This window comes from Ochotona curzoniae, unplaced genomic scaffold, assembly GCF_017591425.1.
Source record: "Ochotona curzoniae isolate NIBS_2020 unplaced genomic scaffold, NIBS_Ocur_1.0 contig_2404, whole genome shotgun sequence".
Lineage (NCBI taxonomy): Eukaryota > Metazoa > Chordata > Mammalia > Lagomorpha > Ochotonidae > Ochotona > Ochotona curzoniae.
Window position 1 is genome coordinate 7,360,743 of NW_024465451.1, and position 27,460 is coordinate 7,388,202.

The window sequence follows — 27,460 nt, forward strand, 5'->3', positions numbered from 1 at the left end:
GGACCCCAGCTGGTCCCCGGGGGCTCCTGTCCGGAAAGAGGCAGCCCGAGGACCTTGGCCCCTGGGCTTCTCAAACTCCAGGCTCCCTGGTTTCCACTCAGACCCTAATACAGTGGGCATGGCAGAGGGATTGAGTGGTGAAATTTTTGCTGGTTCACAAGTGGAAACGAAGGGGGGAGGTTGGCGGAAAGACGCAGGAAGCAGAACCTGGTCAGGATGGAAATTCGAGGCATCCTGAAGTCAAGGTTGTGGCATGTAAATTCTTACAGCTGGTTCCTGGAGGTAGAGGCAGCCACAGACCGTCACTCAGGGTGTGGCTGCTTGAAGCTCCTCTAAAGGCAGTTGTCAGGAAGCTTAAAATGCTCACCTGTTTGAGAAACAGCAGCCAGACGAGGTGGGAGGCAAGGTTTGGGCCACTGGCCCTATGCTAAGTTGGGCACATGGATGGGAACCTGGTCACTGGGGACCAGTCCCAAAGCTGATTCTGCCACTGCTCTCCACTCAAGGCCAGGCTGCTGGTGTCGCCCTGGCTGCCACCTGCCGGCACCTTCCGGTACTGCTCCTGCAGGACTCAAAGCAGCACCTGGAGCTGACCCTGGAAGCAATGGCACAGGGCACTACCATGCCTCCCGCAAAGTCTAAAGCTCCCAAAAGTTCCACCTGTCCCAGGATTTTAAAAAAAGGCTTATTATTTTTATTGCAAAGTCAGATATAGAGAGAGGAGGAGAGACAGAGAGGAAGATCTTCCATCCGATGATTCACTCCCCAAGTGACTGCAACGGCTGGTGCTGCGCTGATCCCAAGCCGGGAACCAGGAACTTCCTCAAGGTCTCCCACGCGGGTGCAGGGTCCCAAGGCTTTGGGCTGTCCTCAACTGTTTTCCCAGGCCACAAGCAGGGAGCTGGATGGGAAGTGGAGCTGCCAGGATCAAAACTGGTGCCCATATGAGATCCCAGCGTGCTCAAGGCGAGGACTTTAGCTGCTAGGCCACGCCACCAGGCCCTGTCCCAGGATTTTAAAAGCCTAAGAAAACAGCAGCATAAGAAAGGGAGAGGAAAAGTACAATAATTCACTTTCAACAGATGGTTTGAAAAATTCAATGTGATGCCAGGGTCTCGCACATCTGGCTCAGCTCTCTTGCTGCCAGAGATGCCAAATTGAAAGGGAAGCCAGAATTCCAGGGCCCCTGAGGTGCTACCTCCCTGCTGAGAACCTACCCCAGGGCATTCACATTTACAAAGCCATGTGTGTGAGGCTAGTTCAGCACGTTCAAGGACTTCGGCCACTAGGCTACCGTGCTGTACCCAGGTTTACCCAACTTGTAAGCCAGTTCCCTGTTGACGTGCCTAGGGAGGCAGCAGAAGAGGACACAAGGATTTGCCATGCACACCGGAGACCCTGGTGAGAGTTTTGGGCTCCTTGCTTCCACCTGGTCCAGGTCCAGTTGTTACATCCATTTGAAGAATGAACCCAGTGATGCTAGCTCTCTGTTGCTCTTTCAAGTAAATAATCTTTTTTTTTTTTTAAAGCTTAAGAGGCAGGCCTGCGGGTCCAGCACAGTAGCCTAGTGGCTTAAGTCTTCACCTTGCACAGGCAGAGATCCATGTGAGCACTGCTTCCTGTCCCAGCTGCTCCACTTCCCTTTCAGCTCCCTGCTTGTGGCCTGGGAAAGCAGTAGAGGACAGCCCAAAGCCTTGGGACCCTGCACCCACGTGGGAGACCTGGAAGAGGCTCCTGGCTTCGGATTGGCTCAGCTCTGGCCATTGCAGCCACTTGCGGAGTTAACCTGGATGGAAAATTTATATTGAGCCTGGCACAGTAGTCTAGCACATACCAGGATCCCATACAGGTGCTAATTCTAATCCCAGTGGCCCTGCTTCCCATCCAAATCCCTGCTTGTGGCCTGGGAAAGCAGTCAAGGATGGCCCAACACCTTGGTGTCCTGCACCTGCGTGGGAGACCTGGAAGAAGCTCCTGGCTTCAGATTGGCTCAGCTCCAGTTGTTGTGGTCACTTGGGGGAGTGAATCAGCGAACAGAAGATCTTCCTTTCTCTCTTCTTTCTGTATACCTGACTTTTCAATAAAAATAAATAAACCTTAAAAAAGAAAAACCTCTCCTTCTTTTTGTAAATCTGACTTTCCAGTGAAAATAAATTCTTCAAGAAAAAGCTCAGTATGCACAGTGGTCTGCCATGTAGCCCATGCATGCTGCTGGTGTGTTCCCCCAGGTCCCCTTAGAAGGGTCTCCATGCAGAGTGCCTGGTGCTTCTGGGACAGAACTGACCTGACTACGGAGTGGAAGCCCTGTTTGGTGCCTGGTCTGAAGGGAGGTGTCCCTCAGAGCACCTATGCTGAATCCCACCCCACATGTCCCCCTTCAATGCCCCAGGGCATGGCATCAGGAAGCCAGGCCTCTGAGATTAGGTCAGGAGGGCGGATATTTCATGAATGGCGCCACTAGTATCTTTAAAGAGTCCTGTGGGGACACAGGAAGGAGCCATTTATGAGCCAGAAAGGGACCCCTCGCAACCCCACGGTCTCCAGTGGCTTCTAATCCTTTCCTTTGTGGGTTACTCACATTCTCCATCTGGAACTTGTAGGTGTGACGGTGTCAGGACATCTGGGATTTAGACAGTGAATTTCCCTGGCTCCTGGGAGCCGGGCACCACCCGAGGCCTGTCCTGCAGCAGCCTCCCAGCCCCAGACAGGAACCCTACTTCCACAGACCTAGGTTTGCATCTTTAAATGTCTTCTAGGCTCCAAAGGAGCAAAGGCCAGCCTGTGCCTATCCCACAGAGGGAGAGGACAACATGCAGAAAAGCAAGCTGACCCAGATGTCAGAAACACAGCAGCATGGCTGGTCTCCGCCCTCTCACCCATTCTGCTGCTTGCACTCAAGCGGGAAAGCAGGGCTCGGCGCTCTGCCATTCAGCTCCTGCTCTTTAAGCCACTTCCTTTCTTGTCCCTCCCCAAGGGCAGCAAAGTGCTGGTCCACATCCAACCCCAGTGGGGAAGACCAACCCATGAGGGAGACGTCTTCCCAGTCCAGGGTTCACTGCTGGGGGCTTCCGGGACGGGTAGTTACAGGTCACCAGCAGCCTTCCCCCAATATTACCTATTCAGACTGTCCCTCCATGTCAGCCAGTCTGTTCTCTGGATCAATGACTTGCCCAGTTATAAGAGCTAGGCAAACTCCATTATAACCAAAGCTAATACCACAAGCACGGGGGAGGAAGGGAGGCCTTGGCTCTTCCCACAGCAGCCCTGCATGGGGACTGCAAGCAACATCCCTAGGACAAGAACTGCCCGTCCACCTGTCAGTCTACAATCTACAGAAGAGAAGCCCCCCACAGGGTTTCACTCAGCAGAGAAGCTGAACACAAAGCAGGAAGCTTGGTGTTGCTTCCTGCACACAGGTGTATCCAAACTAGAGGCCACTGAGCAACACCGCTAAGGGCAGTGCCACTATCTCTAGCAAATGCCCCGTGCTGAGGGTCAGGGGACCCCGAGCTCGCCCATGTGCTTCCCCACAGTTACGGAAACACCACGTGTCTCCCTCCCTCTCCCCCCCTCCCCACGTCACAAACTCCTGCTCTCCAGAAAAGGAGAGAAACTGACAAAAGAAACATAAGGCTTCAGGTTTGGTTTCTTTTTTCTTTTCTTTTTTTTTTTTTTTAAGGAACAATCTAAATATAAGAAACTATTTCCTTAAAAACCCTGACATGGGAGTTCCATTAGGAAAGACATCTAAATAGCCACAGTGAAAGAAAACAAACACCAGTTGAGGAGCACGGGCCAAGGTTGTGCACACCTGCAAAGGCAGGCTACATGCTAACGCGCCATCTGTGCTCAGCTGCACCAACACCACACACAACGTGGGGCTTTCTTCCAAACAGATGGCCGTAAGCAAGGGACCAGGACCAGCTCAATCAAGGGAAGGCAAGGCCCCAGATCGTCACCCTGGGCCAGATCCCCACTCAGGCTCCTAACGCAGAGCTTCCCGACCTGGCCTCTGATCAGGAGCCGGACACACTTTGGCTGCAGCGGAGCCCTGGGGTCCCGGGGTCTCCCAGTGACCCTGGCGAGTTGTTGAGGAGGGTCAGAGTGTGCAGAGAGGCAGCTGAATGTGGGGCAGGTTCCCGGGCCCATGGAGGGGTCAGCTGTTGGGCAGTGCACATCTGCCAGCCCCCAGTAGCTCTCCACTCAGCAATGCCAGACATGACTAGCTTTCGGCGAAACGCCAGGCCTTCCGCACACCCTGGTGACTGTTAGGGCAATATTTAATCAGGTCAATACTAGCAAAGAGAGAAAAGGAAGGGAAAGAAAACAATCTCCACCAGGCGTGATATGAATGAGCAAGGTGAAAAACCACCTCAGATTTAAAAGTTGTTCATGAGACATCAAAGCTGTGAAATTTTATTCATACAAAAAGAATAAAAAGATCAATTTTAAAAGGATTGACTTAAACACATGTTCTTCAGCTTTTCCTGTTCCTTGGATGTGAACTCGCTACTAACTCAGAAACACTTGAGACAGGTAATCATTAAATAAACACAGGGCAGAGAGCTGGCTCCCCGCTTTACCTATGGCCAAGCAGACTACTGTCCATGAAGAATACCAGCCACTGCGTGACACAGGCGACCAGGCACGCTGCAGCGTTCCCGGGCAGGCTGACAGGAAGGAGTGAGCTGTCCTAAGGCATTACAAAAAGTCCCAAAAGAAAGCGAGATGGTGAGGGCTACGATCAGAAAACAAGGACACAAAACAAAACGATGCCTGGTATTTACAGCTTCCATCTCAAATGTGACGTTCAGCACAAACCAAAACCAGAGAACAGTTCTCAACGGGTACCACAGATGAGGCGGGTGCCAGCCTGTCTGAGGGCATTCATTCATTCTGAGAAGGGAGAAATGCAGTTAGCAACCCGCTGGGAGTATCACCAGGACTTGTTCTTCCTGCAGCTGTTACTGAAAATGACATAAGTGATCCAATATCTTACAAAAAATGACTTGTCACCACATTCACAACAAGCTACTCAGAGTCACAAGCACTGGGTCTGGGGGACAGAGGTGGGTGGCCACACACTCCGATGCAGGACGCATGTCTCTGTGAGGTCGGAGGGAAGCGGGGCTCCACACAGCTGGAGGCTTCTGCAGAGGAGTCTTCTAATAGTCCTGGGGCAGGCAGAGAGACAGAGCCCAGCTTACGGTCGGCAGAACACTGGTCTGACCCCAAAGGGAAAAATCCTACCAACAAGCCTGCCAAGGGGGTTGTTCTGTAGCTAAAGGATCTCTCAAGTGTGATACAGGAGGGCCGACGTCATAGTGCAGCAAGTGGAACCACTGAGATGTCCGCCTCCCGGCTGCTCCACTTCTAACCCAGCTCCCTACTAATGCGCCTAAGAAAGCAGCAGAGGATGGCTCAAGTGTCTGGGTTTCCTGTTACCAATATGTGAGACTCAGCAGAAGCTCCTGGCTCCCGGCTTCAGACTGGCCCAGCTCTAGTCACTGTGGCCATTTGGGGAGTAAATCAACAGATGGAAGATCCCTCTCCCATACTCTGTAATGTTTTAGAATAAATAAACCAATATTTGAGGGGGAAAAAAGTGTGATGTACCGTGTATGACATCTAAAAATGGCCTGTCACTCTGAGCCCAGAATGCCCTGACACGCTGGCTGTGTTCTTGTTAAACCAGCTCACCTCACCAGGTGGGGCTTGGGGGAAGGAAGGGAGCTATTCTTTAAACTCAAAGGGAATTATCCTTCAGGAAAGCCGCTATGTGACCTCCTTCTCTCTACAAAATATTTAAAAAAAAAAAAGGAAAAACAAGAAAGAAAAACTGGAAACTAAAGTGTGGCCAGAGGGACTGCCCAGACTGCTGACCCCAGATTAGGAACACTCAAAACCCTGAAAACAGACACATTTCTGTAGTCAGTGACAAAACTGCCAGTCTCTCTGAAGTGGCCTGGGTGATACTTACAGCTCGAGGTTTTTTGTTTAACTTCAGATCAATCCTGTGATAGGAAAGATAAGAGTTGCATTTTAGCATACAAACAAAGGGTCCAACAGTCAGCTACTGCACAGGGCACAAGCTAATGCAGAGACTATCTGGTTAAGTCAAGTCCACATTCTTCATTAGACTATGTCATATTTAGTTCTTTACCCAGATATTATTAAGCGATTATTTAAAAACACGAGCAGGTAATTTTGCTGCAAGACCAACAGGGATGGCTCAAAAAGAAAAATGCAGCAGTTACCAAAAAGCCATATAATTTAAAAAAAAAAAAAAAACTATTTCCAAATTATATGTTAAACAGAGTGAATTAAGATGGCATGCTCTATGTTAATGTGTTAACTCTTTAACTATCACTGAGAATTACAGAGACATGGGTGATTAAGAACAGGAAAGAGACTAGGAGTTTGTATTTCTGGACATGAAACACAAATGAAATTAAATGAATTTCAATTTAAAAAAAAAATCCTTCCAAAGCAAAGTATCAAAATTTTAAACCATTAATCTCCTTACGAAGCAAAGCCAGAAACTTTATTTAAATGTGAATTAAAGGTTATCTATTTTAAAAGAAATTAAAATGCATAAAAGTGAAGTTTACTTAATTTTGCTTAAGTTATTAAATAAAATGTTACCTCCATCACGTTTTTCTGTTTTTAAAAAAAACTTCCCAGCCTAACCTAATATACATACCTACAATTAAACAGATAAACTATGGGTTAGAAAGGTCTCAAAAAGGCATCCCGGTGTCTACACATGAAACAACACGGCACAAATACTGAGTCAAGTCAAACTTACTCAAAGTCATAATCAAACATGCCAGCCGGGCTGAGGGCAGCAGTGGAGAGGAAGAAAGCAAGAGATTAATGTACTAACTGAATCAATTAGTTGATTAGCCACCTAGCAAGATGTGTAGGAACAACATCAGCTTCAGGAATCTTAAGCAATAAAGTTTTGAACATCTAAGCACTAAGATCCGTGGTCAGGAGACCCCCTTTCCTCATGGGTCTGTCCTAGCAGAAGACCACGAGAAGAAACATTATTTCATTAGAAAACTGCAGGTACCTGGAGCCCTCTGATCAGCTGCCAGATTGAGAGTTAGAACTTTTAATGTATTTGATTAAACTGACAAAAATCATTAGGACATTAGAAGAAACAGAAAGGAAAGGTTTGGTCACAGGGCAAAACGTGCTTGTGAAGACAGAGCCAACAGTTTAGGGTAATATATTTTCATGACAGCAAAATATGACCAAAAAAAAAAAAAGGGCCAAAGTTTAAAACAGGAAAACATGTGGCCACTCAAGTGACATATTCTAAGTGTGTCCAAGGCAGAGGGTGCCCCTCAGCCCCGGTGGGTGAGCGCGCTGGGTGGCAGTTCCACAGAGAGAAGGCAGCACAACTCATTTTCACAGCTGGCAGGATCCACACACGGCAGGGTTACGGAAAAGACACACACATCTACGAGGATCCCAAGCCCCCCGGGTTCAGGGATCCACTCAGGAGAAGTAGGGCGGAGGAGACCGCTGTGATGTCACTGCTCACAGGGGCCGGCAGAGGCAGCCCTGAACAGTGCACATGGCCCGGAGCGCGACCCGGCTCCCTTGCTGACTGCCAACGGAGTAAAAACACACACGCAATGGCTGCGCTTCCTCCCCGACAGTGAGCAGGGGTGAAGCCCACAGTTTCCCATCAGCATCCCTCCTGACGTCACTTCCTTTAGGGCTTCTGGGAGAGCTCACAGCCAGCGTAGTCAGGGATTAACCACATTCCACTTCCAGCTTGATTGCACTTTGCTTTCAGATTTGAACACACTATACCTGGTTAACCAACACTTGACAAACTCCCTGGAATTCTAGGCTTTGGTATCGCAGTGAAAACCTGGAAGAGCAGCTGTGACTTATCATCTCATCCTTTTCATTAATTACGCTGGGATTTTCTGTGCAGACATCACATAAAACATAATAATTGAAGACACTGTCATCAGTAATGAATGTTAACAATTATTTCACACAATTTCACATTCCTGCAGGGGGTAAATTCAAAAGCTACTTCCTTTTCCCTAAGCACCACCGTTATTTGTGCTTTGCCTTGTAAATATAAACAGGGCCCAGCCCGTAGCCAGCCTCCACTGTCTGCAGGAATAGCTGTTGACGGTCATGCTGCAGAGGAAAGCCATGTTGGCTGCAGGATGAGTAAACAGGTGCTCCACCCCAGCCCTAACCCCAGCGCTTGACTAAAGATGGGAGACATTCAAGCACCTGCCACACAGGCCCCGGAACCTAGCTTCGCTAGACAGGAAGCATCCATTTCCTTCTCTCTTGGGGCAGATGAGCACTTAGGGCCAAAGGAGAAGACCAGCCAGATGCTCCAACAGCAAAGACAGAGGGAGAGCAAGGAAAGCCAGGCTCCTGCTCGTGTGAGCAATCGGTGCCAGCAGCACAGCATCATCTGAAATCCTAGCATCCTGAAAGGAGCTGGCTACAGAGTGCAAAAGATAGGGAGCAAGTGTTGGTACCAAGGAAATGTCCTGGAAAATGGACAATTAAGTCCAGTGCCTCTGTTGAGTCCCTCGTGTCAGGTATTACCTGAAACAAACAGCTGTCTCGGCATCCCAGTGCTTAGCACTGGGCCAGGAGCACCAGAGACTGGCTGGCATCTTCTCCCTACTCCTGCCACCCTGAAGCAAGGAACGACGGCTTGAAAATCACACCGGAGCAAGCTTATGAAAAATAACACAAGCATGACTTTTCACTACTGTGGCAAAATTTAGAGTGTTTCTTTAAACAGAGCATGCTTCTCCATTGCTTGGGAGACGCTGACACCAGTTCCTATCTGTGGCCAGAAAGCCTGTAGCTATGCAAAGATATGCCTTGTTTCTGCCACTTCTCACTAGTTAGATGAGCATGGTGAGCTCTGGTTTGCAGAAAAAGGTTAAGCGGCACTGCTCGAAACAAACATTACTTCTGTAGCATCAACAATGAAAACTCTCTAAAGAATTAAAGAACCAGCTGGGGCCAAGGAAGTGCCACAGCAGTGACTTCCCCACGATCCCCTCACACCACATTCCTGAGGCGAACAGTCTCAGTATCCTGAGTGCATGAAGAACTATCTGAAGGCTTGTCAAGGAAGACGGGCCCCGCCATTCCCTGCGTGTCCCCTTCACTTCTCAGCACACAAAGAAACGGGATGGAAGTCAGCCTGTTGAGAGACACCAGCTTCCGGACCTCACAGAGGTCTGAGGCCAGGACAAGGCACCTTATTCTGTCAACCAGGCATTACTCTTTCTGAACGAAGCCACCAACTTCCCAACATGTGAGTTCCCTAGCCCCAGCATCTTCCTACAACCTGCAGGCAAAGTGAACGCTGACACTCCTTGGTTGATACCTGACCTTTCTGCCCACTGATGTCCTGGCTCCTTACGGACTCACTGTCAAACACATGCGGGACCAACGCTATCTAGGAAGGCAGTCACCCATGGCGCGGGCTTTTCTATGGCTCCTCCGATGTCTGAAGTCAGCACATTGCAGAGAAATACAAAAACACAGTCACAAGCAACCAAAAAACTTGCATCAAAAAAGGAGAGAAAAGGGCATGTTAAATCAGTTTTCTCCATCCACAAAGCTTACTAAGGGTGGTGAGGACCAGAATGAAGAGCAACAGACTACATCCCACTCCACAGCTCCCCAGAACCCCAGGACGTACAGTGGCATTTTGGAGCCACCACCAACCACACGGATGCTGCCTCTAACTCCCCTCTTTTCCAAAAGACTCCGATTCACCCGAACAGTGAGACTGTTACCAAACATAATTCTTTTTGCACTACCAACAGTAGGCAGGGAGTCCTGGAGTTGTCCTGGGTTACGCTATGGCCCAGCCCTCCCTCCCTCCCTCCCTCCGAGAACATCAGCCCAGCTCTGGGGACCAAGGGCGGTCCTGACACTGCATTCCTTCCCAGCCACGGCCATGGAAGCCCGGCCACTGACCTGTGCCGGTTTTTATTCTTGCGCTTTTTATGGCTGCTGTGATGGCTGCCTGAGGAAGTGGAGGAGGCGGCCTTCTGAGGTTTCACCCCCTGCACAGATCCATCCAGATCCTCAGCATCCTCCTGGCTTGGTTCGTTCTCCTGATTGTGGAAGTCTGGAGACGTATCACTTTCCGTCCCACTGCCCGGCTCCCCTGGAGGGAACAAACACAACCCCACCAGCACCATCAGTGCCCCCAGGGAGTCAGGGAAGGCCTGTGGCACCATCAGCGCCCCCTGGGTGCCAAGGAAGGCCTGCCAGCACCATCAGTGCTCCCTGGGTATCAGGAAAGACCTGCCCAGCACCATCAGCACCCCCAGGGCGTCAGGGAAGACCTGCCCAGTACTGAGAGGCAGGAAAACACCTTCCATTCCTCCAGGAATTGTCCAGGACAATTGTACAGGACAGAGCTCACCCATACCATGGTCATGGATAGCAGAGGTCATGAAAAACACAGCCTGGGCAACGGCAGCTCTACTCACTGTGGGACACCCGTGGGGAGAAACACATGGGCAAGCTGACTTCATCACACTGATAGTATTGACAATGGTTTAACAGACAGGCTTGTACAGGGTGAAGCCTTAGGTAATATCTAGGGTTGGGCCTGAATCTTTTGCCAAAGGGTCCAGGACTCCTTTCTATTTCCTAAACATAATTTATCTTTTTCCTTTTTTGTTTTTTTTTTTAAATATTTATTTTATTTTTATTGCAAATTCAGATATATATAGAAAAGATCCGTCCAATGATTCACTCTCCAAGTGACTGCAACAGTCAGAGCTGCACCAATCTGAAGCCACGAGCCAGGAACTTCCTCCAGGTCTCCCACACGGGTGGGCTGTCCTCTACTGCTTTCCCAAGCCACAAGCAGGGAGCTGGAAGGGAAGTGGGGCTGCCAGGATTAGAACCGGCGCCCATATGGGATCCCGGTGTGTGCAAGGCGAGGATTTTAGGTGCTAGGCCACTGTACTATGCCCGTCTTTTTCATTTTAAAAGTTATCCAAAAGGCAGAAAGAGAAGGAGCCACAGGGCAAGAGTTAATGTGCAAATCCACTGATCACTCCCTTAGTATGTGCATCTACTGAAGGAGATGGATCAGGAAGAAGGCCAGAATGTAGACCTCAATCCACTTCCAGTGGGTGACAGGAAACCCACATCAGGAGCCACACCTGCTGCTTTTCAGGGTGTATGTCAGGGCCCAGTGCAATGGCTTAATGGCTAAATCCTCATCTTGCAAGCGCCAGAAGCCCATATGGGTGCTGGTTTGTGTCTCAGCTGCTCCATTTCCCTTCCAGCTCCCTGCCTGTGGCCTGGGAAAGCAGTTGAGGACGGCCCAAAACCTTGGGACCCTGCACCCACATGGGAGACCCGGAAGAAGCTCCTGGCTTTGGATTGATGCAGCCATGGCCACCAGGGCCATTTGGGAAGTGAACCAGCAGATGGAAGATTTCTCTCTTCGCCTTTTCTTCTCTATATAACTCTTTCAAGTAAACAAATCTTAAAAAAAAAAACACACAAAGAATGTTTAAAAAGCACTAATATTCTTTAGTTGACACACATTTTTATGTGAAAACATCACTTAGATATATTTAATAAACAAAACCAAATTCAAAATCAACTCATACACACTTTTAAGGACATAACTGCATATATCTTGGTAAATACATACTTGGAAGAAATGTTTTAAACTTTTAATTAACTAATTAAAAAGCAGAGTAATAGAAGAGGGGTTAGAAATCCTCTATCCACTGGTTTATCACTCAAATGCCAGCAACAGTCAAGGCGTGAGCCAGGAGCTCCACTGGGGTATCCTCCCATGTTGGTGGCAGGAACCTTCTGCCTCCCAGCTATGTCAGCAAGGGAACTGCCTGGAGGTGGAAACAGGACACAACCCCAATCCTGCTGCTATGTGATGCATGTGCCCCAAGCAGCAGCTTAACCCACTGTGCCACCAAATTCATCCCAGAAACTTCACTCAATCACGGAAGGACCCCCAAATACACACATTGTCTACTTTTTAAAGATTTATTTATTTTTATTGGACAGGCAGATTTACAGAAAGATTTTCCATCCGCTGGTTCACTCCCCAAGTGGCCGCAACGGCCAGAGCTGAGCCGATCCAAAGCCAGGAGCCAGAAGGTTCTTCCAGGTCTCCCGCGTAGGTTCAAGGTCCCAAGGCTTTGGGCCATCCTCTACTGCTTTTCCAGGCCATAAGCAGGGAGCTGGAAGGGAAGCAGAGCAGCCGGGACTCGAACCCGTGCCCACATGGGAACCCGGCGCATGCAAGGCAAGGATTTAGCCAATGAGCCATTGTGCCAGTTTTCTAAAAATTGTCCGAAGGGGTTATGTAGGCAGCAGGGTCAGGAGCCACTTTTCTTCTTCTTCCTTCCTTTTTTTTTTTTTTTAAAGATTTATTTTTATTGAAAAGTAAGATTTACAGAGAGAAGGAGAGACAGAGAGGAGGAGAGACAGAAAGATCTTCCGTCTGTTAGTTCACTCCCCAAGTGGCTGCAATAGCCAGAGCTGCACCAATCTAAAGCCAGGAGCTTCATCCAGGTCTCCCAGGCAGGTGCAGGGTCCCAAGGCTTTGGGCCATCCTCGACTGCTTTCCCAGGCCACAAGCAGGGAGTTGGATGGGAAGTGGAGCAGCCAGGATACGAACCAGTACCCATATGGTATTCTGTACACGCAAGCTGAGGATGTTAGCCTAGGCTACCATGCTGGGCCCTCTTCTTTTTTAATGATGTATTTATTGATGTGACAGAGGAGAGATCTCATATAAGATGGCTGACTCCCCAATGCCAGCAACATCTGGGGCTGGGCCAGGCTGAAGCCAGGCACCAGGAACTCCACCCAAGCATTTGATTCATCACCCACTGCTGTTCTGAATCAAAAAAGGAACAGCCATAACTCCAGTCAGCAGTCAGTAGCAGGATGCTTGGCATCCCAAGCAGCAGCTTAACACACTAAGCCACAATTCTGGCCTCCTAGTTTTCTTCCTCATATTGTAAGAGTTAGGAAGAGATGTGGAGTAACACAAAAACACAGGAAGTAATGGAAAGAAACAGTCCCAGAAAAGTGGGAGGGAGCCAAATCTGAGAAATCACATAACTCTATCTTTGAACACATTTCATGAAAACCACACAGGCGATAACACTGGGTGAAACTAGAACAAATGGCTTTCTGAAGTTCAAGAAAACGGATTTCACCCAAAAATCAACAAAAGAATTTTAAAACTACACAAAGCTACAGTAAGCAACACTCCATGGTACTGGCACCAGAGTCCAGACACAAGGCCTCGCACACATGGGCGGCGGTTCTGCGGCAAAGGTGACCATGACCCTGTGAAGAGGGTTGTTTTTTTTTCTTCTTCAGCAAATTGTGCTGTAACAACTGGATATTCACAAGCCAAAGGCCGAAGAGGGACCCCTCTCAAGTCTTACGCAAGATTTCACTAAGATCACACATGTAAATACAGAAAAGCTGAGAGTCCTGGCAGGCATTGTTAGGCAGCGCTTTCTTAGATATGAACACAAAAGCAAATCTGACAAAAGCACATACATTATTGGACTGCTTCATGTATTTAAACATTCAGAGCCACAAAGATATGCCACCCTGAAAAATGCCAAGGTAGGGGTGGGGATGGCTGGGAAAGTTGTTGCCTGTGCCACTGGCATCCCAAGTGGGTGCCTGGCACCAGTTCGAGTCCCAGCTCCTCCACTTTCAATCCTGCTTCCCACTAACACACCTGGGAAAGCAGCAGATGGTCCATGTTCTTAACCTCCTGCAGCCACATATGACACTAAGCAGCAGCTCCTGGCTCCTGGCTTCTGTCTGGCTGTTGTAGTCCTTTGGGGAACTAAACAGCAGCTGGAAGATCTGTGTATATGCATGTATGCTGCAACTCCACCTTTTAAAGTAATATAATCTTCAAAAAAGTGAAGGGACCAGCACAGTGGCTGTAGGCTAATTCTCTGTCTACAGCGCCAGCATTCCATATGGGATGCCGGTTCATGTCACAGGTGCTCTGCTTCCCATCCAGCTCCCTGCTTGTGGCTTGGGAAAGCAGCCAAGGAGGTGCAAGTCCTTGGGACCCTGCACCCTCATGGGCAACCTGGAAGAGACTCCTGGATCCTGGCTTCAGACACTCAGTTCTGGCCACTGCAGCCATTTGGAGAGTGAACCAGTAGATGAAAAAACCTCTCTCTCTGTAAATTTACCTTTCAAATAAATGTTTATATAAGATAATTTTAGAAGGTAAAGTACTGTCAAAATAGTCTTCCTTTCCCCAGGCCTACTCAGTCCCACTTTGATTTAGGGAAGCAGTATTTTCAAACATGATACAAATAGGGATGGCTGTTGTGGTGATACGTGTTAAATCGTTACTTGTGCCATGCATATTGTACATTAGAGTGCTGGCTATTCTGTATTTGACTCAACTTCCTGCTAATGCAAGCCAGAGGTAGCCATCACAGTCCAACACTGGGCCTCCTGCCACCCCTCTGGAAGCCCAGGCAGAGTTCCTGACCCACGGCTTTGGCCTGGCCTGGTGCCAGCTATTGCAGTTATCCGGGAAGTGACCCAGTGGACAGCAGGTACATAGAACTGCCTGTCTCTTTCACCTTGTCGTTCAGATGAAAATGGGCAAAACACTGTGATAGGCAGGGAAAGACACAAGCTGATGAAGCAGGAGGCCTTTTATAAAAGCAGTAGATAATAGAGTGACGAATGTGACACACGACTAAGCAGGGGCTAGGTACAGGAAGATGTGGGAGAAGGACAGGGTAGACAAGTCCGATTTGCAAATTTTGTCTACACTGCAAATCCACCAGAAGACACTAACAGGCACTCAGCGGGGCCAGCTGCTCAGCAGCACTGAGTAACCAGATGAGCCATTCGTACTCTACAAGCACAACAGAGCAGTGGAAACTGACTCACACCCCTGGGCACAAGGAAGGCACCTGGGTGACAAATGGGTGACCCAGGCAGACGTGACAGATGCCACTAAAGACTGACGTGGACACTAAGGACCACAGGAATAGAGAAGAATGGATTATTGAGAGGAAAACTTCAATGCAGGGAGTGGAATTCAAGCTGGATTTTAAAAAGTGAAAGTCAAGATAAATACAAAACACGGCACATGCCAAGGTGCAGAGTCAGACAACACATGGTGCATTTGGAACAAGCGAATGGGAAGAGTCCCATGAATCTGCAGGTCACACAACGGAGACGGGATCTAGTCAGTTCAGAGAGCTGACTTGCTCCTTCAGCCTTCTGAGCTGGTCCCTGATCTGCAGATCCAGAAGCAGCTCGGTGGTGAGGCCCAGGCTGCAGGCTGAGGCTCCAGCACCTTTTCTGAATCTCATGCAGCTCACAAATGACGCCTATCTTCAAGGACAAGCTTGGTTTACAGAAGACGCTGCCAGCACAGGGGATGGAGCGCAGACCTAGAGAAGCACGCACATCGAGCTGTAAGAAGAAAGGTCACCCAGGAAAGGGCCGAGAGCAGGACGTGGGAGGGCTTCGGAAGAGGGTAGTGTCAAACAATCAAGATCATCTGTGTTCTACTGACGATTATTAGGCAAGGAGATTTTTAAGATTTATTTATATTGGAAAATCAGACATACAGAGATGAAGAGAGACAAAGAGGAAGATCTACCATCCATCAATTCACTCCCCAAGTGGCCGCAATGGCCAGAGCTGAACCGATCCAAAGCCAGGAGCCAGGAGCTTCTTCTCGGTCTCCCACAAGGGTGCAGGGTTCCAAGGCTTTGCGCAGGAAGCTGGATGGGAATGGGGCCAATGGGACACAAACCAGTGCCCATATGGGACCCCAGCGCATGCAAGGCAAGAACTTTAGCCACTAGGCTACCACACTGGGCAAGATTTCGCAAAGGAATTTAAGAGCCAGGGAGACTGGATTAAGCACTATTAAAACGCACAGGGAGATCACAGAGTGAAAATAATTTTCTGCCTTGGCTCATGGAGATACCGCAGGGCATGATCTTAAGAGGCGTGGGAGACGAGTACGCAAGCCAGCACTCAGAAACCACATACATGTTCATTTCTCACTGGCATAATTGTGATCAACTCATTTTTAGAGAACACAAGATTTTGATTAACTTTATAAATTCACAAGTAAAGCACTCTACTAATTAAAGAAATGGCTACTAAAGGCAATTCTCTTATCACCACAAAACTTTTTTTTTTTTTTGAAGATTTTATTTTGTTGCAAAGTCAGATATACAGAAAGGAGAGACAGAGAGCAAGATCTTTTGTCCACTGATTCTCTCCCCAAGTGGCCGCAACAGCCAGAGTTGCGCTGATTCAAAGCCAGGAGCCTCTTCCTGATATCCCACATGGGTGCAGGGTCCCAAGGCTTTGCGCCACCCTCGACTGCTTTCCCAGGCCACAAGCAGGGAGCTGATAGGAAGCGGGCCACTGGGCCGGGGCCCCCTAACTAGTACTTTTTAACATTAAAAAAAAAAAAAAACTCTGAATACTAAAAATGAGAAACAGGGACTCAGCACAATGGCTTAATTGGCTAGTCTTCCACCTCCAAGCATCAGGATCCCATAGGGTGCAGGTTCATGTCCTAGCTGCTCCACTTGCCATCCAGCTCCCTGCTTGGGGCCTGGGAAAGCAGAGGTGGACAGCACAAAGCCTTTGGTGAATAGGCCAGTGGATGGAAGATCTCTCCCTATATCTCTCCTTCTCTGTGAATTTGCCTTTCGAATAAAAAATAAATATTAAAAAAAAAGCAAAACAAATGAAAACAAAAGATCTAAAATGAAGAACACCAGGTACACATCAGGTCTTGTAGTTAAGCTGCCTGTTAAGATGCACCAAATTGGAGCTAATGCTGTGGTGTAGCAAGCAAAGCTGCTGCTTGAAGCAACAGCATCCAGCCCATGTGGGTCCTAGTTTGAGTCCTAGCTGCTACACCTCCAATCTAGCTCCTCATTAATCTTCCTGAGGAAACAGTGGAAGATGCCCCAAAGCCTTAGGTCCCTGCACCCACATGGGGGACCTGGAAGAAGCTCCTGCTTCTGGCTTTGGATCAGTCATGGCCATTGTGACAACTTGGGGAGCAAAGCAGAGAATGGAAGATCTCTCACTCTTTCAAATGAATAAATAAATCCTTAAAAAAACACATCCCGGGACGCCTGGCTTTACCCTCCCAGCTCATGATGCCAGGTCCTGCTAAGCCAGGCCCTGGGACGGAGGATCCCGCTCCCAGTTTTGGCCTTGGCCGAGCCCTTGCTATCACAGGCAACTAGGAAACAAGCCAGCACTCTTTCCAGGTCTCTCTCTCTCTGTGTCTCTCAAATACATAAAAAATAAAAGAAAGGTTTAACAGATCAGGCACAGGTGAAAAGAGAATTCATATACCTGTAGGTAAATAAATAAATAAAACAGTTCACAAATATAACATAAAAACAAAGAGATGGTTAAAACATAAAGGGTAACTTAAAAGGGTTCAAACACATTTAACCAGAGTTTCAGAAGTTAAGGGCATGAGGCAAATGCCTTATCTGAAGAGATAACAGTTGCTCATTTGCGAGAACTGGAGAACTACCAGACAGGCAGGTGATCAGCCCAGCAGGTGAAGCCCCAGCTCGGACAGCTGTATCTCACTCTGACGTGCTAGTACAAGTCCCAGATGCTGTGCTTCCGGTCCAGCTCCCTCCTAACGCTGTCTGGGAAGCAGCAGACAGCTCAAGCACTTGAGTGCCTGACACCCACAGGGCTGGCTCCTGGCTCCAGCCTGGTGTAGCATTTGGGCAGTGAATCATGGAACGGGTGATCTCTCCTCTACTGCTCCCCAGTTCCACTCCCTGACCCCCACTGTCTAGCCTTTCAAGCAAATGAACCTTAAGGAAAAAAAAAACAAGTAGCACAATGAAATCCTATTCAGCCATGAACCGGGATGAAATCACATTGATTTTTAGCAACAGGGATGAGCCTCAACATAATGTTATGTGAAGTGAGCCAGGCATAAGACAAATATGCACTACTTAAGCCTTCTTTATAGCTTCCAGAAGTTGCTATCGTGGAAATGCAGAGTAGAACTGTGGCTACCAGAGGCTAGGAAAGAGACGAGGATGGGGAGAGGCTAGACAATGCAAACACAGGGACAGACCATAGAGATGAATTTTAGTGTTCTACTCAACAGCAGGGTGACTATAATTAACAATGGTACACTGCATATTTCAAAATAGCTAGACGGGCAGGTGCTGGGCACAGTAGCTCACAAGCCGCTCAGGATGCCGGCATCCCACTGAGAGCGCTGGGCTCTAGGGCCCCCCCCCCCCCCCCCCCCCCCCGCTCTGCTCCATTCTAGCTTCCTGCTACTGCACACCCTAGGAAGTCCACGGACTTGGGATCGTGCTACCTGTGTGGGAGCCCTGCAAAGAATTCCTGGCTCCTGGCTTCTGCCTGGCATACCTGTAGCTGTTATAGATAGCCATTTGAGGAGTAAACCAGCAGATGGAAAATGTCTCTCCTTCTGCATCTTTCAAATAAATTTTTTAAAAAGATTTCAATTTTTAAAAACCAGGGGTGCAGAAAACACTCTTCCTAAAGGTGATAATTAGCAGTGGTAATAACCATGGGAAGCACCTCCTTACTGACACACAGGCCACCTTCTCCACTCAGTACCATGCAACAGCAGCAACCTACAGGGAAAACCAAGGCACGCCAACCCAACACGATGTGTTCCCAGGCTGATGACGCAGCTCTGCCTTCAAGAAGCGGCACTAATGGAACAGAAGCAAGCTTTAGCTGAGTCGTGGTAAGGCGGTGCTGCAAAGGATGCAGTACAACACACTGGCTGGCAGAAAGGAATCAGATGCCTCCAGCGCTATGACAGAGGAATGACAGAACCACACCCGAGGCACATGAATTTCGAAGGAAATGGGAGTTTCAAAACAAATACAATGCATTTGTTTCAGGTCAAATGCATTTGAACATCAGAGTGGAAATGTCTAGAAGGAACCAAAGAAGTAAGGCGCAGAGCAGCAAATTCAGAACTCCGTACACAGAGATAACTCAAGTCACTGGGTTGTTCTGACTCCCAACGCACTAAGAGCCCCACTGCACAAAGACCCAGAGCCCAGGCAATAACATCCTCGGACGCGGGTCCAGTGCTGCCAGAGGCTGCAGAGTAGCAGGTCCGACTCACAAAGACCACCGTGGAATGTCTGTGTCGTCACCAGCAAGAGCAGATCAGGCTGCACGGCCACACCTGGAAACGCTATCACCATCACCTGCAAAAACTGCCTTCTCTCCACTTTACCCTCAAAGGCACACATACAGCCTGTGTAAACACATCAGGATTTACTAGGTGTGTTTGAAATGACCCACAAAAATTCTGTTTTTATAGTCAGGGGGAAAAAAAAAACTGAGAAATTGAGAAGACTTGTCGGGAGCAGAGCCAGCACTGAGCAGATCCTGCACAGCCCCAAGGGCAGGAGGGGTGCAGCGGAGCGCTTCTGAAAAGCAAGAAAGAGCAAAGAGACCCCAAAGGCTCCCCAGCTTCTAGCGAGAAGAGCAGGGAGAAGCAGTCCCTAGACACACAGTGGAAGATGGATTAAACACAGGGGGCTGTGAAGCACAGAAATACACTGATGAAAAAAACTAAAACAAAACAAAACAAAAAAACCAAACAACAACTTACTCTTCTCAATCAGCTGGTCCTGAACGCCTGCCAAGGCACTCACGGCCTGAAAGAGAAGCCCGAGTTACTGGACAGCGACCACAGACCTCAGGAGGGCACGCCCGGCCTCGGGAGGGAGCGAGCAAGACGGACATTCCTCAACAGCAGGCCGCCACTTACAGCTGCCGACGTCACTGAGGATTTACTGAAGAGCCGCTCTGCCTCCTTAAACTTGCGGTTCCTTCGGTCATTTTTGCTGTTGGAGTTTCTGAAACACACGGAAGGATTTCTCTATGATTATGGCTCAAGCCGGGGAGGCCCCAGGACTGACGCACAGACAGCTATCTGGTTTTAATCAACTTCTTAGAAAGGCCTCTGAGTCACCTGGACGGATGCAAGGCCCACGCTCGCAGCCACGGGACAGGCATGCTCCCGGTGCTGGGATGGGCCCACCCAGGAAAACAAGACTGTGAGAAATGCCTCAAAATCACGCACACCTGCATTTCTATTGCTTGCTACTGAAAACCACCAGCAGAGAGCAGTAGGAAGGATCTCTTAAACACACTTCATTTTCAGAGCTAAAGAAGGCTGGCGCTGGCATATCACATCCAGCATGGTTCAATTCCCCACTCCACTTCCCATCCAGTTCCCTGCTCGGGTGCCTAGATGAAGGACCCAGGTGGGGTTCTTGCCTGGCTTCTGCGGCAGTTTGAGGAATGAACCAGTGGACAGAAGAGATCACTCTCCCCTCCCCTCTCTGTAACTCTTTTAAATAAACACAGAAATTTAAAAAGGGGGGGGGGGGTAGAGGGAATCAGAGCTTTTTAGAGAACCAGATGATACGGGGTCTAAGGACAAGCTGGGCCTGGCCTGATGCTCAGTGGCGAAATCTTCACCTTGCACACACCAGGGTTCCACCGGGGCAGATGAAGGATCTGTCACTCCCCTCTGTAAATCTGCCTTTCCAATTAAAAGCAAACAACAGTGGAGATCCCTCCAACTGAACTGCTGATCTCAGAACCCCAACCATGAAGAGACTCTGTCAGCCGGTGGATTCTAAAGAGATGTCATCGCGATTGGAATGGCAAGATTGGCAGCAATTCAGAACTGTTGAACTATCAAAACTGCTTGAGCAGGACCCTCGGAGCATGCCCCGCATCAGGGACCAGGGTTGGGTGGGAGGCTGGGTGGGGCTTCTTCCTCTGTTTCTCTCCCAACCCCAGAACAGGGGGGAAATGATGGTATTAGTGTGGAAACAATGGTCTTACCCACTTTCCTGTAGCCCTTGACCCTTAGTACCCTAATCAACTAAGTAAGAGTATATATATATATAAAAGGACAAGCTGGGTCTGGAATAATTTGGGGGCCAAGGAGCAAGGAAGCACTGCAGGACTGAGAGGGCCACATGAGGAGGGAGGAGACTTCCCCACACGGCGAGGACAAGCACCGCCACGGCGTGACCACGGGCATGGCCACTTACTGAGCTCACCGTACTACATACTGCACATAACATACACAGCTGTACTCGGTTCAACAAAAATTTTTACTGAAAGAAATTCCACAATTAAAAAATAAGCATTGGGGTCCAACATGATAGAGCAGTGGTTAAGGTCCTCGTCTCAAACATGCCCAGGATCCTATATGGTCGCCAGTTCTAATCCCAGCGGCCCCGCTTTCAATTCAACTCCCTACTTGTAGCCTGGGAAAGCAGTAGAGGACAGCCCAAAGCCTTGGGACCCTGCATCTATGTGGGAGACCCAAAAGAGCTCCTGGCTCCTGGCTTCATACTGGCTCAGCTCCAGCCATTGCAGTTGCTTGGCGAGTGAATATCTTCCTCTCTATCTCTCCTCCTCTTTGTATATCCACCTTTCCAATAAAATAAATAAATAAATAAATTTTTTTAAAAAAATAAGTATTATATCTCAACCCACTACATTTTTTTAAAAAATCCACTACTACACAATAGTGAGAAAAGGAATTGGCCTTCTAGAATATCAGTAATAAATGTAGTAAAGGGAATAGCAAAACTAGAGGCTCATCGTTTTGCAACTTCCAGGATAATAACTGACGTAGCAAAGATCAGCAGTGCAGGAAGGGTGGTCCACACAGCAGCTAAGACACTGCTCAGATGGGGGCAGCGCTGTGCTGTGACAGGTTAAGCTGCCCCCTGCAATGCCAGCACTCCATAAGGTCACTGGCTTTGAGCTCCACTTCTGATCCAACTCCCTGCTAAGGCACTTGGGAGAGCAGTACAGACAGCCCAGGTCCTTGGGTCCCTGCACCCATGTGGGAGATCCAGAAAAAGCTCCAGACTCCTGGCTTCGGCCTGTGCCAGGTCTGGACACTGTGATCATGTGGGGAGTGAACCAACAGACTGAAGACTGTTCAACCCCAGTTGGTGCCGGCCTTTAGAGCAAACCAGTAACTGCAGGGTCTCTGCCTCTGTCCTTTATACAATAAAACAAGAAAAAAATCTGTGTTAAAAAGGGTTAAAGTTGGGCCCAGCACAGTAGCCTAGTGGCTCAAGTCCTCACCTTGAATGTGCCAGGATCCCATATGGGTGCTGTTCCACTCCCAGCAGCCTCATTTCCCATCCAGCTCCCTGTTTGTGGCCTGAGAAAGCAGTGGAGGATGGCCTAAAGCCTTGGGACCCTGTACCCACGTGGCAGACCCAGAGCAGGCTCGAGGCTCGAGGCTCCTGGCTTCAGATTGGCTCAGTTCCAGCCATTGTGGCTATTTGGTGAGCGAATCATTGGACGGAAGATCTTCCTCTCTGTCTCTCCTTCTCTCTTTATATCTGGCTTTCCAATAAAAATAAATAAATCTTAAAATTAAAAAGGGGTTAAAGTGGTAATGACTACTGAACTTAAGCCTGAGGGACACAGCGCAGTCACGTCTTTCACGGCAGAGAAATCCCACCAAGCTTAGCAGCCTGACGCTCTGCTGGCGATGAAGCAGAGCCAGAGGAGACGCATGCAGGGACCACGCACTGCTTCTCCAGAAATAGTCTAAGATCTCTCATGAGGTCAGCATCAGAAAAGCCCAGAAGTGGAACATTCTACAAGACAACACCATCAACCACAGCACAAGCACAACTCAAACACAGGAGAAAGTGGCTCGCGCTGCTAACCTCAACACCCACTCCCGGCTTCTGCAGGGCCCTGAGGGGGGAGCCCACAGGTTAAAGACCGTCTCTCTGCCTTTCCAATCAAATTATAAAATATTAAGCTAACAAAAAGAGCGAGGCAGTCTCCTAAACTGAAAGACTAAAGGGACACACCAGGTAAACACAGCCACGCAGGCTGAGCAGCCACCTGAGGGGCCACCTGAGGACACAGGCACGCACTGCGACCTGGGGTACTAAAGCCGTGCTAACCGCCACGTGGCACCGTTGTGGCTGGGTCCAACAACCGGCCCTGTCCTCCCGAGCTCATTACTGACAGGTGCAAAGTGTCACACACACATCTGCTCTAACTGGAACGGCTGAACAGGAAAGCACAAAGGGTAAGGGGGAAACAGGACAGAAGTGTAAAAGAGCCTGAAGGTCTTCGTGGTGACTGAACAGTGCTGCGTTTTGAGAGGGGTTACACGAATCCACACCCAGGATAAAAAGCCATACAACTCGAAATACATCGTGTATCCAGTTTGATATTGTGCTATACAGTTACACACACACCATCCCTGGGGAAAACCAAGTAAGGCGTACATGGGGCCTCTTTGTAGGAGGACCCACAGTGCCAGGGCGCCCACAGTGCCAGGGCAGCCACAGTGCCTGGCTCTGGGTGTCCACAGTGCCAGGGCGCCCACAGTGCCTGGCTCTGGGTCCCATCTGCTTCCAGTTCATGCTCCATTCATCTGCAGCATGATGACCAGGCAGTCATCACAGGAGCACAGGACTAAGTCCCTGCCTCCCGACAACGCTAGCCTGGCCCAGCCCTGCCTGTTGCAGTCCCTGGGGGAATAAACCAATGGACAGAAAATCTCTTTATATATTATTCTGCCTTTCAAATCAATAAAAACTAATATGTATTTATTTATTTTTTAATTCCAAAGGTCCAAAAGTTTTTGAAAAAAATTTTTTAAAGTTCTGTTAAGATATTTCACATTACATTTTTTTAAAAATTTATTTATTTTTATTGGAAAGGCAGATATACAGAGAGGAGGGGAGACAGAAAGATCTTCCGTCCAATGACTCACTCCCCAAGTAAGCACAATGGCCGGTGCTGCGCTGATCCGAAGCCGGAGCTCCTCCGGGTCTCCCACACAGGTGCAGGGTCCCAAGGCTTTGGGCAGTCCTTGACTGGTTTCCCAGGCCACAAGCAGGGAGCCAGATGGAAACCGGGGCCATCAGGATTAGAACCGGCACCCATATGGGATCCCAGGGCATGCAAGGCAAGGACCTTAACCACTACACTATCACACCGGGCCCCAAAATTTTCTTTTTAAAGATTTTATTTAGATGGGACCTTAGAAAGATTTTCTCAACCTTGGAGCAACAGAACCAACAGAATCTCAGAACTATCAAAACTACTCAAGCAACACCCTCAGAACATTCTTCTGCATATCAGGGTTTCTAAGATGACATCAAGTACACATCCCCCATCCCTAGGTACTGATGTAGTTTGGCAGATGGGGGCAGCCTATCCTCCCCGCCCCCCACCACTTAGCTACAAGAGAAAAGGAAAACTGGAAGCCTTTGTTGGAATCACCTTCTTCCATACCTCACCCCCCCCCCACCCTATCAGTGGTCTCACGGGCTTGCATTCTTGTCAACTACATAAACATCAAAAATAAAATTTAAAAAATTCTATTTATTTGGGGCTGGAGCTGTAAAATCCAGTCACAAAATGGAGTCACTTTGGCCCAGGCCTGCGTAAGTCTGCTAACCTGCTCTTTATGCTTTGCCAGTGTGCTGCTTTTGGGGCCAGATCATGAGGAGCACCGTGCCCTGCCGGCAACCCTCGATTCCAGGAATCAGTACCGTATGATTTATTCATTGTTCCTATGACTGCCTCCTGTGGCTGTTCCAGCCCACCAACTGTCCCCATGGCAGCCTCCTGTGGTTGCTACAGCCCACCCATTGTCCACCTATTGTCCCCTTGCCAGGCGCCTGTGGTTGTCCAACTCACCTGGTTCCCACGACTGTTTAACTCACTCTTCCTGATAAAAACCCTTCTAACTCTCACTTCGGGGTCACTCTCTGACCCCAGCCAGCTGGTCTGTTTACCTGCCTCCTCAATAAACTGCTGCCTAGCAGAGTTGTCTGGACTGCACTTCTTGGGGAAAGGTTCGGGTTGGAAGCAACAGCACAATGGCTCAATTGGCTGATCCTCACCCTTCCAGTGCCAAGCTCCCTTAAGGGCGCGGGTTCAAGTCCCAGCTGCTCCACTTCCCATTCAGCTCCCTGCTTGTGGCCTGGGAAAGCAGTAGAGGACAGCCCAAAGCCTTGGGTTCCTGCACCTGCATGGGAGATCTGGAAGAAGCTCCTGGCTCCTGGCTCGGATTAGCTCAGCTCCAGCCACTGCGGCTACTTGGGGAGTGAACCAGCAGGTGGAAAATCTTTCTGTGTCTCCTTCTCTCTGTAGATCTGCTTTTCCATGTGAGGGACTCAGACGTGAGTTCCTGGCTCCTGGTTTGGACCATTTGAGGAGTGAGCCAGCTGATGGAAAATCAACTTCTATGTCAGCAACAGTGAAGAACTCAGAAAGGCGTCATCGGTGTCCACTGCCCAAATGCCTGCAATGGTTGGAGCCAGATGAGGCCAAAAGGCGAGAACCCAGAACTCTTACCTGGTCTTCCCTGTGGGTGGCAGGTGCCTAACCTCTTGGACTATCTCCCCCTTGGGATGCTGGCATCACAGGTTGCAGTTTAACACCTGTGCCATATCACCAGCCCCAGACAGCTGGCACACAAGAATGGCCAAAACCGTGAGGGTGGAACCGAGGACTGATTACAAAGACCAAAATACTAGTAGCACTGCTGGGACGGACTGCAACACCCTCTACTGTATCGAAGCCTCACACCTGACTTCCCGCAGGTAAGTGGCTGCAGCTAAGGTGACTCAGAGGGGCTGGGGGCCCGGCCCCAGTCGCAGCCCAAGTCCACACCTTTCCCCCAGCACCACCACTTGACTGCTTGCCTCCCTGCCCCATGGCGACCAACGCCTCCCACTTCAACCAGCAAGTCTTTCCAGGATCTCACAGGCGCAGCGCAGCCTGCATACACTCACTTCTGGTTGGTCAGATAGCGATCCCAGCCGCGGATGATATTGCCATACATCTGAGTGTCTTCCAGGTAGCTTCCCTCAAAAGCATAGATCTGTCTCTCCAAGTTGGCCAGCGTTTCCTGGGAGATGGAAAGCAAGGACATCCGTGGACAAGCGTGAGCATCAGACAAGCCCACGCTCAAATCCCCATCCTGGGTTTACAAAACCCAAAGTCACCCTATTAAAAATATCTTTGTGGAGGACTGGACAATTTGGGGAAGGGGTGGCTTATTCAGACCCAAGATTCTAGAACTTTCGGAGGGGATGGACTCTTTCATGAACAGAAAGGTGGAACCTGTCCCGGGGGAGGGCAAAAAACATTACACAATTCTGCGTGTTTTTCACACGCGGTTCTTATTTCGAAACCCAGGTGTGAAGACCCCGGGTTGAGGCAGAACAAGGCCGGGCTCCAGGACCACGTACAAGGAAAAAAAAAAAAAGGCACCAGAAGGAAGAGGGAGCAGCTCGCCTCACTCCCCGCAGGCTCCGAAATGCCGCCAGCACCGGGCTGCCAGTTGTCATGGAAACCTGCAAGGGCAGTCGCAGGTGATGGGGGGGCCGGGCGCCCCAGGAAAATGCGGGGGCTCGTCTCGGCCTCCTCATTTCCTAGCCTCGGTCCTCTGCTTCCCCCCCTCGTCACCTCCTGAGCATCCAAGACACCCTCCTAGGATCGGCAGGGACTGGCTCACCAGCACCCTGCAGGAGCCCCGCGCCTGGTGCTGGGGTCCCCCACCAAGCCCACCCCGCAACCCTCCTTGCACAGCCGCCCTCTCGGGCGCTCGCACGCACACGTCGCGGCCCGCTCCCGCCCCGTGGCTCGAGGCGCCGGCCGCGGCTCAGCCTCCACACCGCCGGAAGCGGCGCGCCGGCGGCACGCGCCCCCGGCCCAGGCCGCCGGGCTCCCCGGCCCGCGCGCTGCGCTCCCCGGAGTCGCCAACGGCCCGGCGGGCGGGCGACGGTGAGGCGGGCGAGGCGGGGCGCCGGGGCCTCTCGAGCCGGCCGGCCGGACCCGCAGCCGCTCACCGCCAGCTCCTGCTTCCGCTTCACGAGCTCGGCCAGCTCCCGCCGGGTGTCCGGGATCTGCGGCGGCGCCGCCTTGTTGTGCATCGCCATGTTGGGCTGAGGCGATCGGCGGCGGCGCGAGGCTGGGGGCGGGCCCTGCGCGCCGCCGCCTGCCGCCAGGGGGAGCCCGCCGCACTGCGCCTGCGCGAGCGGCTTCCGGGGACGCGCGCCGAGGGCCGCTGGGAGGTCGGGGCGCCACGGCCGCTGCACCTGCTGGCATCGGCCTCTGCGCGCCTTGATCGGCCCGTCGCGTCCGAAGCCTGGCTCCTGCTTAAATCTAGTCGGCTTGCTTTCTGTCTCTCCTTCTCTCCGTACATCTATCTGCCTTTGTAATAAAAATTTTAAAAAATAACTGGCTTCGGATTGCTTTAGCTCCCGCCGTTGCGGCCATTCGGGGAGGGAACCAACAGAGGAAAGATCTTTCACTCCTTCTCTCTGTAAATTTG

At 50.0% G+C, this 27,460-nt stretch overlaps 1 protein-coding gene across 4 annotated transcripts; it reads right to left on the reverse strand.

Moving 5' to 3' along the window:
• Nucleotides 1–4,378: 4,378 nt before the first annotated feature.
• Nucleotides 4,379–27,460, reverse strand: MEAF6 (MYST/Esa1 associated factor 6). Of its 4 annotated transcripts, none has more exons than XR_005883251.1 (8): nt 26,976–27,457; nt 25,917–26,032; nt 19,868–19,955; nt 19,709–19,754; nt 9,994–10,186; nt 6,646–6,703; nt 5,981–6,014; nt 4,502–5,174 (listed from the first exon to the last, which is right to left on the reverse strand). XR_005883251.1 is itself a non-coding variant. In XM_040974227.1 (8 exons), exons 1-8 carry the CDS (start codon nt 27,063–27,065, stop codon nt 5,166–5,168), a joined length of 606 nt encoding a protein of 201 aa, XP_040830161.1. In that variant the 5' UTR covers nt 27,066–27,458; the 3' UTR covers nt 4,502–5,165. The 4 variants fall into 4 exon arrangements, 3 of the variants coding, with proteins under 3 accessions (XP_040830160.1, XP_040830161.1, XP_040830162.1); XM_040974227.1 differs by lacking the exon at nt 6,646–6,703 and adding an exon at nt 6,809–6,838 and having other exon boundaries at nt 26,976–27,458; XM_040974228.1 differs by lacking the exon at nt 6,646–6,703 and having other exon boundaries at nt 26,976–27,456.

Coding starts and splice junctions, on each gene's coding strand:
- MEAF6 (XM_040974226.1), bottom strand. CDS start 27,065: ATGGCGATGCACAACAAGGCGGCGCCGCCGCAGATCCCGGACACCCGG. Junction 19,956..25,916: donor CGCTATCTGACCAACCAGAA/GTGAGTGTATGC, acceptor CGTGTGTTTCAG/AAACTCCAACAGCAAAAATG. Junction 10,187..19,708: donor GGACCAGCTGATTGAGAAGA/GTAAGTTGTTGT, acceptor TGTTCCCTCCAG/GGGAGCCGGGCAGTGGGACG.